The 12,580-nt window shown below is 41.4% G+C and overlaps 2 protein-coding genes across 2 annotated transcripts; both read right to left on the reverse strand.

Annotated features, from left to right (window-relative positions):
• Positions 1-1,658: 1,658 nt before the first annotated feature.
• On the reverse strand, positions 1,659-4,933 carry LOC134655876 (catalase-like). The gene is made up of 2 exons (XM_063511366.1): positions 4,884-4,933; positions 1,659-3,174 (listed from the first exon to the last, which is right to left on the reverse strand). Exons 1-2 carry the CDS (start codon positions 4,931-4,933, stop codon positions 1,659-1,661), a joined length of 1,566 nt encoding a protein of 521 aa, XP_063367436.1.
• Positions 4,934-5,010: 77 nt separating this feature from the next.
• On the reverse strand, positions 5,011-6,099 carry LOC134655619 (uncharacterized). The gene has a single exon (XM_063511055.1). It carries the CDS (start codon positions 5,998-6,000, stop codon positions 5,047-5,049), a length of 954 nt encoding a protein of 317 aa, XP_063367125.1. The 5' UTR covers positions 6,001-6,099; the 3' UTR covers positions 5,011-5,046.
• Between the last annotated feature and the right edge of the window lie 6,481 nt (positions 6,100-12,580).

The raw sequence follows: 12,580 nt of genomic DNA on the forward strand, positions 1-12,580 counted from the left end.
GAATTAAATTAATTTAACTATGTTTAATTATTTTAATTTAGTTACTACAGTCACTTAATTAGCAAAATAAAATTCCATAATACAATTATGATTATGTAGCTACAACTACAAATGTTTGTACAATATGGCATGTCCCGCGAAATCCTAGCATCATGGCGACCCATTGCATAACGTATGTACTCGTATAATATGTGCACCCAGCTCATCTTGATACATAGCAATTAACTATAATTGCGATAAGTTTCCCCAAACGCGGTTGCTTGCGAAATCTTTCTAGCCAATTAAAGAGCAAAACAAGTATTGCAAAGTGGAAAAATTGTCCAACGAAAATAGATTCCATGGTCATTGCATGTGTTTTTTAATGTTTTGACTAGTTCCTGCCCAGGACTTGGCCTGCGTTTAATAAGTCTGCTGTCACCTTTGGGCACTTTCAAGTTAAATACTTTCCGTGCACTAGTGCGGGAAAGTAGCAGCATAATATGTACGAAACAAGTGCGAAAAGTAGGAAATTCGCAATGAGTGGTTATAAATTAAAACAGGACATCGGTCCCGCCCGGTCCGGTCTTCGGGGAGTGTTTTAAATCGACACGAGTTGCGAATTACCTATTCGCACTTAAGTACATTTTTATTATTAAATTCATAGCCTTATATTAGGAATACATTTTTATACATGTGTACATAATGTACATATGGCCCCTTAAATATTCGACATATGCACGGAATGCGCGGGAAAGTAGCACTATAATGTAATGTATAATTTAAATGATGTTATTTTGGTTTTGTATTTTTTTATTTAAATTTTATATAATCTTTTTTTATGTAGACCTCTATAAAAAACGATACCTGTATCTAATTTGATGGGCCTATAGGTACGAGTTTTTGAAGACGTTTTTACTCAAGTTTTATGTCAAAAAAAAACATTGTTAAAAATTGTGTGATATACGGAACTCGGCGAGGCGAGTCGGGTTATTCCCACTAGTTACCACCAAGTTCTTACCAGTGGTAACTACTGGGAATTTTTTTCCCACCTTTTACCACTGGTCTCGGTTTCTCTCTCTCCAACTCGGTTTGGTGGTAACTAGTGGGAATTTTTATTCCCAGTAGTTACCACCAAAATTTTGTTAGGGTTAAATACTAATAAAAACAGTACAAAAAAATTAAAAATAAATATAGAGTGATTTAATAAATCATTATTAAGTCGATTAGTGTTTTAGTAAACTGCCTTAAAAGTGACGAAAAAATATTGAAACAGTTTAACCGGTATGTACTAGTACAAAAACTATAATATATGCAAGGATAAATTTAATAATCCATTTAGATTATTTTTAAGTGATTTTATTCGGTAATTCAAAATCACTCTATATTTATACTATACTATTTTATACTGTTTTTATTAGTATTTAACTCTAACAAAATTTTTAGTGGTAACTACTGGGAATTAAAATTCCCAGTAGTTACCAGCAAACCGAGTTGGTGGTAACTACTGGGAATAATTTTTCCCAGTAGTTACCATTGGTAACAACTTGGTGGTAACTAGTGGGAATAACCGGCGAGTCCGACTCGCACCGGGTTTTAATGTAAACTTGTTTATGTGCACATTTTATTGACATATATTATACATACATAAATGAAAATACAGCCTCAATGTTTTCTATCACCTACTGGCACTGGCACATGGGTACTAAATCATATGTTTTAGGGTACTTCTGGACCAACGCAAGCCTTGGGCGCTGCAAACGCTTCTGTTCCTCAGCGACCGGCAGCGCCGCCCCGACGCGCGCGCCCAGGTCGTGATCTATCAGATACAGGACCTTCAGTAACCTCACCTGGACTTCTTCAACCGCGTTCACCATCACGCTGGCTATGTTTGCTGCCATCCTGGCCCTCTTCCCCTCCGTGTTAACGTAGGTGTTGTAGAAATAAGAAGACTCTCCGAGATCTGTCGACTGTTTGAATTTAATAGATACAGTCTCTTTAGGCTTCGCTACGTCCACATACGGAACTGGACCGTTGAACGAGTTCTGATAGTAATTCGGCGCATCTTTCATATTATCTAGCAGTGGCGGCACGCCGTCTCGGTTGTAGGTCTTCATATACTTCGGCTGATTGACTTCAATATTATTATGATTAATGCCCAACCGGTAAGATTGAGCATCTCGGTAGGCGAATCTCCGTGCTTTGAAAAGGTCGTCAACCGGCCCCGGTATTCCGGACACCAAATTACCGGGATTGAAAGCCGTTTGTTCGACATCCTTAAACTCGTTCTCAGGGTTTCTGTTTAATACTAAGCGTCCAATAGTTACCGTATAGTATGTGCCATTCTTCCATAAAGCAGTCAAGTCGAAAGGATTGTAATCAAGCTTTGAAAGGTGGGACTTAGGAATGATGTCCATGTCCAGTCCCCAAGAGGGGTAGTTTCCCGCGGCTATTGCGTCGTAAAGATCTCTTACGGAGTAGTCTGGGTCATTAGCTCTAAGAGCACCGGCAGCTCGATCGGTGAGTAGCTCCAGACCCTGTTCAGTTATGAAATTGAATCTCACAAAGTAGCTGTCGCCATGTTTGTTGACGAGCTCGTATGCGTGAATAGGAAACACGTTCATATGTCTGTAGCCGTTAAAGATACCGTAATCAGAGAACAACCACAATATCTGGTGGATAGTTTCAGGTGTAAGAGTGACGAAGTCCAAGCGAGATGTAGCATCGACGATGGCTGTCTTAGGGTTCCTTTGGAAAGCATGTGTCAACGGACTGAATTCATGTGGAGAATTAAAGAGGAAAACTGGGAATGATAAGCCGAGAAAATCTAAATTGCCTTCGTTTGTGTAGAATTTGGTAACCAAGGCTCCCGTCTCTCTGACGACGTCTACTCCTCCTCGTCTTTGGATTTGGTAGGAGAATCGGACGACGGCGGGGGATCTCTTGCCGATGCCATTGAAGACATCAGCTTTGGTGTATTTCGAGACGTCGTTGGTAACTTCAAAGTAGCCATATGCGCCAGTGCCGCGTGAGTGCACCGTGCGCTCCGGGATGCGTTCATGTTCAGAAGCAGTCTGCAGATCCCAGAAATGCTGATTGTTGAAGAAATCGGTGTTGAGGGTAACCGACTCCCGCACCTCCACCGGTTTGCCAGCGGTAGTTGTCAGCACTCCAATAGGTTTCTGCAACGGATAAACACTTTAGAGGAATGCGGCCCATGGAATTGTGGAAAGAACGTCTCCGAGCCTGACCGTGTTTTGTCTCAAAGCGATTCATATTATTTCTCGTGCTTTATGTACCTACTTATAATTGATAGATACGACGAGTACATACCTATAACTAAGTATGAAAAAAAAATGCATTATCGAATACCTTTAAACGAGCAATTCTTGTAATATACTTGTTTATATACGAGGGGTGTTCAAAATATTCTCGGTATGAGAATGAAAACAAACAAGTACGAAAAGTTTGATATTTTTATTTTTCAATATACTCCCCCCCTATGTTCATACACTTAAAAGATCGATCAATTATTTTTTTTAATCCCTCGTAAAAATATTTTTTATCTTTCGTGTAAAAATGCTCCTCCACTGCCGCCTTCAATGCTTCATCGTCAGAAAATTTATTTCCACGCAGATCCTTTTTAAGATTGGGGAGCAAAAAGAAGTCGCTGGGGGCTAAGTCCGGACTATACGGTGGGTGAGTAACAGTTTTAAACCCACATTCAACAATAGCTGCCTTGGCAATATGAGCAGTATGGACGGGGGCGTTGTCATGCAGAAGCAGAATACCTTTGGTTAACTTTCCTCGCCTCTTTTCTTTAATTACATCCTTTAATTGACGTAGAATGTTAGCGTAGTACTGACCTGTGATATTTACACCTTTTTCTTTATAATCGATTAGTAATACTCCTTCACAATCCCAAAATATCGTGGCCATGACCTTGCCAGCTGAAGGGATGACCTTGAACTTCTTGGGATGAGCTGAACCCTTAATGTGCCACTGCATGGACTCTTGTTTACTCTCTGGGTCATAATGATGAACCCAGGTTTCATCTCCAGTAACTATTATTTGCAGCACCTCATCAGAATTTTCACCGCACAGGTCAATAAAATCGGAACAACAAGCTACACGCATGTCTTTTTGAAGCCGAGTCAGCATTCGCGGAACCCATCTTGCACTTACTTTTGACATATTAAGATGGTCATGTATAATATCATGTACGGTACCAATAGAGAGATTGGTTACTTGTGCTATAGATTTTACCTTCACTCGACCATCTTCCAATATAAGTTTTTCCACTTTATCAATATTTTCTTGTGAAGTAGCTACTACAGGCCGGCCATGTCTAGGGTCATCTTCAATACTCTCCCTTCCGCGTTTAAACTCGCTTGACCACTTTTGAATGGTAGATAAAGAAGGAGCAGACTCACGGTAAACACAATCCATTTCCTCTTTTATGGTTTTTTGATTTTTACCCTGTTTTGTCAAGAATTTTATGACGCATCGATGTTCTAATTTAGTTAACATTGTCAATTCGCACATGATGTTCATGTTTGTTCAGCAATTGCAGAAAAACAAAAGACTATCTCGGTTCGAATTATACTTTTTTTTAATGTCAATGAATAAACCTTAGCGGCCAGTAACGAAAGAAATTTTAGAAGAGGTCGTAAGATATCAATACCGAGAATATTTTGAACGCCCCTCGTATGTATATATTTATGTTTGCGCCCTTTGGCGCTATTTAAATAAAACAATTGAATATAAATATACCATTCTTTTAATGGTGAAGTGTACAAAAGGTTCTTAATTAAATGTCTAGGACACGCGCGAATCGTTTGGTGGTTAGAATGCAAGAGAGTGATGCTTGCGGCGCGCTGCCTGGAGATGCGTTGCATAGGCGAAACTCTGGCGCCAGCATCGCGCTTTCTGGTTGGCCGCTGACCTCGCCGTGCATGTTGGCATCCTGGAGATGCAGGGCTGCGTTCTAATACATCATTGGTTGGCTCGAAGGTGGCGGTGCTGCCAACAGCGCTAACATACTCCGGGACGCTGAAAGCCGAGGGTCTTTCAGGACTCTCTCTGTTGTACAGGCAGCGGACATATTCGGTTGAGTGCTCGCTTGACTATCCCTCTAGCGGTATTGATGTCAGCTACGCGCGGCACGCCATCCTTTCCGTTATATAGTTTGACGACTCTGCCCATGCGCCATAGCAAAGGCGGCAAGCCTTCCTCCTTAATGAGTACGAGCTCTCCGAGCTGTAGATCGCGTTGCCTCTCGCGCCACTTGTAGCGTTGTTGCAGTAGGGACACGAACTCGGTCGACCAGCGTTTCCAGAAGTGTTGCCGCAGCTGTTCTAGCCTCAGGAAGCGGTCCAGGCGGTTCGGGTTCCGGTCTTGCAGTGGCGGAGCCGGCAGCGACGTGAGCGGCCTAAAAATGAGAAAGTGCCCGGAAGTAAGGGGGTAAAAGTCATTAGGGGAGGAGGAGAGTGGGCAGAGAGGCCTACTGTTCAAAATTGCCTCCACTTGGCTAAAAAGAGACGAAAGTTCCTCAAAGGTAAGGTGTGTATTGCCCAAAACTCGTTTGAGGTGAAATTTGGCGCTTTTAATGCCGGCCTCCGCGTAGCCATTAAAGTTAGGAGCATAAGCTGGTGCAAATTTAAATTTTATACCTTGACCAGCTGCAAAATCAGATATATCGTTTTCATATAACTTAAAAAAATCATTTATCTCTTTGGCTGCAGCTACAAAGTTTCTACCATTATCACAAAACAGCTCCGCAGGTTTGCCGCGCCTGGCGATAAATCTGCGGAGTGCCAGCACAAATGCATCTTTAGACAAGTCGCTAACAGCTTCTAAATGAACACATTTATATCTTAAGCATATAAATAGACACAGATAACATTTAGTGATTTTACATCCACGTCCACGGCGGTCTGTTATTAAATAAGGACCTGCAAAGTCAACAGCTGTTGACGTGAATGGAAAATCAGCATTTATGCGCTGCGCTGGTAAATTGCCCATTATATTTTTTAAAGTTTGGCCAGCGATTCTTTTACAAGTGACACAATTGTGGGCCGTGCTCCTTGCGACGTTTCTGCCCCCGACTGGCCATATCAAGTCCCGTACTGATCATAGCAATAGCTGTGGCCCTGCATGTAAGAGACGTATGTGTTCATGTGTAAAAATGAGTTTGGTTAGTGTGTGTTTAGCACGTAATAACATGGGATGCTTCTGTTCGTAACTACAATCTGAAGCATCTAGCCTTCCCCCGACTCTCAAGAGACCTTGTGAGTCCAAAAATGGGTTCAGAGTTATAATGTGTGATCTAGGACTCAACCTATGACCTTTGCGCATCGTTTCAAGTTCAGAAGCAAATGACTGCTGTTGTGCAATTTTAACTAAAGTATGCAAAGAGTCTGTAAGCTCTTGTGGCGATAGCGAGCCAGTTAATTTAGGCAGGCTGGGCTTACAGTTATTTATGAAACGGCGCACATAAGCCATAGTATGTTGTAGCCTTTTATATTTAGAAAATCTATTAAAATCAATAACAGATGGTCCATCGTCTGTGCTTGTAAGCATAGACGTTACCTTGATTTCCGGCAAAACCTCCGGCTCGACAGAATTTAGCTCTGGCCATTCATTTTCAGGCTTTAATAGAAACTCGGGGCCCCTCCACCACAGAGCGTTTCCAGAGACATGCTGTGGATCAACACCACGCGTTGCAAGATCACTTAGATTTTCTTTTGTAGGTACATGTCTCCAGGTGGCTCCTGGAGTGAGACTGGCTATAGCGGCTACTCTGTTTGCTACAAAAGTTTTAAGTTTGGATCTGTCTGTCTTTAACCAAGCCAGGCAGCAGCTAGAGTCGGTCCAGAATATTGTTCGAGAGACAGGACGTCTCCAGGCTCCTACTACGGCTGCATATGTTTGTGCTGCTAACAAGCACCCAGCTAATTCTAATCGTGGTATATTTGTGCGTCGGATTGGAGCTATTCTGTCTTTCGCACACAGCAGGTGGACTTGTTGTTCACCCGAGTCAGAAATAGTTTTTACATAAATGCAGGCTGCATATGCAGTCTCTGCAGCGTCAGAAAAGCAATGTAGTTCTATTGTGGGGGGCGCCTCGCACAATACATATCTAGGTATACTGAGTCCTTTAATGTGATGCAAATTTTTAATAAATCGCGACCAGATTCGCTGTATTTCAGGCGAAACTGGCTCGTCCCAAGATTTGCCTTCTTTCCACAAAGTTTGTATTAATATCTTAGGTTTCACTGTGCACAGGCTTAAAAGACCTAAGGGATCAAATACTTGGAACGTTTTAGACAAAATTGTTCGTTTTGTAATTGTTTCATCAGAGTGATCATTTTTAATTGAAAAGTTTAATATATCTTGGCTGGGTTGCCACCCCAGTCCAAGTGTTTGACAAGCTTGACTCAAAGCTAGATGATCATCTTGATTAATGAAATCTGACTTTAGTAACGCGTTTGAATTCGAACGGTATTTACGCAAATTGAAACAACCAGAGGCTAAAGACTGTGAGACGCCGGCCTGTATATGAAGCAGCTCTGATTCAGAGTCTGCGCCTGTTAATAAGTCATCACAGTAAAAATCATTTTGTATAATGGTCCTAACCAAAGGATCCTTGCTCTCAGCCCCTAACTGCCACAAACAGCGAGCCGCTAGCCAGCTCGCCGACGCAAAGCCATACGTTACTGTATTTAAAGTGAGAGAGCGTATAGGTAGGTGCTCGTCTTCGCGCCATAGAATCACTTGTAGGTTTCTGTCCATTTCATTCATTAAAATTTGCCTGTATTGTTTTTCTATGTCACCAGAGAGCACATACCTGTACTGACGGAATCTAAGCCATATTTCAAACAGTGAGTTTTGGATATTTGGTCCTACCAACTGAATATCATTGATAGAATAACCAGAGGAGGTTGGGCAACTAGCGTTGAACACAGTTCTTAAGCGAGTAGATTCACTCTCCTTCATCACAGGGTGATGAGGGAGGTGGTTGGCTGTATAACATTGCTTAGACTCCGACAGATGCCCTAAATCCCTATATTCATTTATGAAATCAACATACATTGATTTAAGCTCAGGATAGACAGCGGGAAGCGTCTTTGTTTTATACTATGTAGTGATGTCTGTGTCTCACGGAAGTTTTTACTAACCCCCATTTTTCTCCCATTTCTCAAATGAAATGGTCCCGTTGCCTCGCCACTCTCAGGCTTGTATGTATTTAGTCATTTCCCCTCGTACCACGGAATCTTGGCTGTCTGCTATTAAAATCATTTCTAATACATGGCCTAGGCATTACGTTAGGTATTTTTCCGCAGTCTGCGGTCGCGGTGAGCCACAAGAGTTGGGAAATTACGTATCCGATAATAGCTGAGGGCTATGTGTTTTTCCTCTCGTGTTGAACGAGAAAAACTTGTGAAAAACTTGGAGATGTTTAACCTCCAGCGACCAAATAAACTAAAAGTGTCAAATTCACTGTCTTTGGTGGGACTTGAACCCACGATCACCGGATCACTATTGTAAGACTCTTGTTACGTAATAAGGTTACGGTTACGTAGTAAGGTACGAGTAAAGGTTGACTCACGTTAGACCGGACCGGGCCCGGGCCGATGCGTCCGACACGTGATGTGTGGATGCACTTCACGGATTCGTTTATTTGTAATATCATATTAGAGATAAACGAATTAGTAATGTGGTACATCTATACATATAATAAAGCTGAAGAGGGTCGAAAGTCTGTACATGGAAGATATTCGAAAAAAAGTTGGTTGGGGATACTTAGAATCGATAACAGAACACGTTCCAACAGTTTTTAGAATTTTTGTCTGTTTGTCTGTTTGTCTGTTTATCTGTTTGTCTGTTTATCTGTTTATTTGACCGCGCATCACGTGAAAACGGCTGAACGGATTTTGATGCAAACTTTACTAATCTGTCAAGAAAATCCCTGGCCCTATTTTAGGCTAGAAAAATTCAACCCCTAAAAGGGGGGGGTGGCCACTACACTCAATTAAGTTATGTTTGCACCTGAATCTTATGGCGCTAACTTAAGAAAGTGGTGCAAACTTTTTTTTTGTGTATGTACTTTGTAAAAAAAACAAAAATTTTCTTAGTTAATGTCAAACGTCTTTTCAAATACATATTAAATCACATTTATAGACGGGTCTATCGCAGGTCCATTGACAATAATTAACATTATGTGAAGTGGGTGGTTTGAAAATATGATGTCTACCCCAAACTTTTTCATACACTTTTCGTCGGGTAGTTGCACAAATCTCTGTTTTGACATTTTGTTGGGACATCAGTTAGCCGCGACCACGACCAGTGAAACCTGTGTCGAAACGTCGGTAAATAACGGTAATAAAATACATTTCGAGATAGGCCCGTCTATATATAAATGTGAGTTAATATGTGTTCAAAACGCGAAAGTTTTTAAATTTTAAATAGGTATTATGTCTTTGTAAGTGTCAAACAATTTGGGACTTGCATTTTAAACGCGTCACCATACCTTTCCGAAAAAAACAATTTTCAGGTAGCAGGTAGCAGGTAGTTACAAGGTAGCACGGTCTCAGGAATCTGAGGAAGAATCGGAGACGTTCACGCAGTGCGAAGAACGGTTGACCGCTCAGCGGATTCGCACGACAGACGTGCTCGACGGTAAGTACTGTGGTGTATCAGCGGGTACTGGAGAGAGTCGTACGTCTATACTTACCTACACATGCGCGGATATTGGCAGAAATCAAAAGTGAACAGGCAGTATATACCTAAATCCATTAACACTGTCTTGGATGAAGGCAACGCCACAACAGACCCTCTGGAGTTCTTAAACTCATTGAGTGCTTCAGGACTCCCAGCACACACATTAACCTACATTAATACTATTGTTCTATGTTTAAGCACTGACAACCTGGACGCTTCGGGCCTTCCGCCCTACGCGGAGCTCGGCCTTCGGCCTTCGCACTTAGACACTTATACTATTGTTCTGTGATTAAGCACTGACATCCAGGACGCTTCGGGCCTTCGGCCCTACGCGGAGCTCGGCCTTCGGCATTCGCATTAGATATCCACACCAAAATTCAACCATTGCGGCTGTGTCCCTGACATAATAGCCTCTCTCAATTTTTTCTATCAAAAAAATTCGCGCTCGCTACGCTCGCGTTTTTAACTTTTAAGGTTAAGTCTACTTTGATAAAGGTGGCATTCTGGGCACCCTACCGAGTGACTACTACTACGACTTAAGCATTGACATTCTGGACGCTTCGGGCCTTCGACTCTACATGAAGCTCGGCCTTCGGCCTTCGAATTTAGACACTTATACTATTGATCTGTGTTTAAGCACTGACATCCTGGACGCTTCGGGCCTACGGCTTTCGCATTTAGACACTGATGCCATTGTTCTGTGATTAAGCACTGACATCCTGGACGCTTCGGGCCTTCGGCCCTACATGGAACTCGGCCTTCCAGATATCCACACCAAAATTTCACGTAAACCACTGCGGCTATATCCCTGACATAGCCTCTCTTCTTTCAAATCCTATTCTATCAAAAAAAATTCGCGCTCGCTTCGCTCGCGTTTTTAATACGATTTTAAAGGTTAAGCCTAATTTGATAAAGGTGGCATTCTGATGGGCACCCTACTGAGCGACTACTACTACGACTTAAGCATTGACATCCTGGACGCTTCGAGCCTTCGGCCCTACGCGGAGCTCGGCCTTCGGCCTTCGCATTTAGACACTGATACCATTGTTCTGTGATTAAGCACTGACATCCTGGACGCTTCGGGCCTTCGACCCTACACGAAGCTCGGCCTTCGGCCTTCGTATTTAGACACTTATACTATTGTTCTGTGCTTAAGCACTGACAGCCTGGACGCTTCGGGCCTTCGGCCCTACATGGAGCTCGGCCTTCGGCTTTTGCATTATTTAGATATCCACACCAACGTTTCACGTAAACCATTGCGGCTGTGTCCCTGACATAGCATCTCTCAATTTCTTTTCTATCAAAAAAATTTCGCGCTCCCTACGCTCGCGATTTTAATACGATTTTAAGGGTTAAGCCGTACTTTAATAAAGATGGCATTCTGGGCACCCTACCAAGCGACTACGACTTAGGCCAATTTTTTTTAATTTAAGTGTTATTTAATAAATAACACTTAAATTAAAAAGTTATAATTCAACATTTTTTTACACTGTTAAAAGTAATCCCCGGTACATACATATATGTAGATATTTGATATCTATAATATTCTCCTTTCCTCTAATCTTACTTCTAACTAATATAATATTAGACCTAAATTCGAAAGTTTGTTAGGAAGTATGGATTTCTATGTGTATAATTCTTAATTTATCATGCTCAGAATGATTTGACTGGAGGACAGAATTGGATGATATTTGCCATGGACATGATTTGGATAGGTACAGTCCAGAACGTAAAAATACAAAAGTAGTACTGTATTGTCCGTTATACACCTACTACTCTGTGTCATTTAAATCACGTTTAATATTGGAATAAGGGCGAAAAAAACTATTGGTTTTGGAGTGTAGTTTTGTTTAGTGGTACCTACCTAATTGTAAAATATTTTATCTGGACTTCAGTCCGCTAATCGTATCCATCTGTCAACTTTACTTCAAGTTCCGCCTCCAGGGGAGAGAAAGAGAAATTAGAGATCAATTAGCTTACTGACACAGACCGAATTCCACGCGGGCGGAGCCGCGGGCACAGCTAGTATGTAATAAGGCGGGATTGGGTAACATAGTGGTGACATACGTAGGTCAATCAGAGCTTGAATAATGTCATTATGTTGTAATTACTTTACAATATAAAAATATCAAACTAACACAGTTACAAACAAACTTACTAATAGATTAAGAACTTCAATACCGTCCGTATTTTTTCTGTCATTCGTAATTCCGTCATTCCAATCACTATAGTACACACTATGTATCACTATGTATATAGGTACACTATGTACTTATCAATATTAGTAATATAATCTTGTTCAGAACGCATCCTATGTGACGTCACGGACGGCCGATTGCCTCCGAAATTCGAAGATCGGCAACGATCGGATGCGTATATAACGTCCGCCGCCAGCAGCCAACGGCAATCTTCCAAAATACGTTGAAACGACAAACTGTACTTGTAGTTGTACTACTGTATTAAAATAATTTTATTTTACAAATAAATCTCTGTACATAAGTTAAAATAACAAATCTTCATTGAAGATCCTCTTAGGCATCCCTGCACCACTAGAAAGGAGCCTAGGCCTCAACAATCTCTTTAAAGTAATGTCATTAGGTCATTACTCATAAATAATAGTGTCTGGCCTGTAGAAGGATGAAGCAGAACAAGTCGTCCTTGGGGGAGAAAATGTTAAATGTAGTTAAATTTTAAATGAAGTAATGTTTAGTTTTATAATTGCCCAATATCACACTAGAGGTCGCTGTTCTATCGGAGACTCGAAAGAACTGTCTTAGAGATCATAATTCGACTATTAGTGATATTGAGTGACGGTGTGGTGATAGAAACGAATTGGAACAATGGAGAATTTTTATCAATACAAAAAATAACAATAGTAACG

Source organism: Cydia amplana, chromosome 17, assembly GCF_948474715.1.
Source record: "Cydia amplana chromosome 17, ilCydAmpl1.1, whole genome shotgun sequence".
Classification (NCBI taxonomy): Eukaryota; Metazoa; Arthropoda; class Insecta; order Lepidoptera; family Tortricidae; genus Cydia; species Cydia amplana.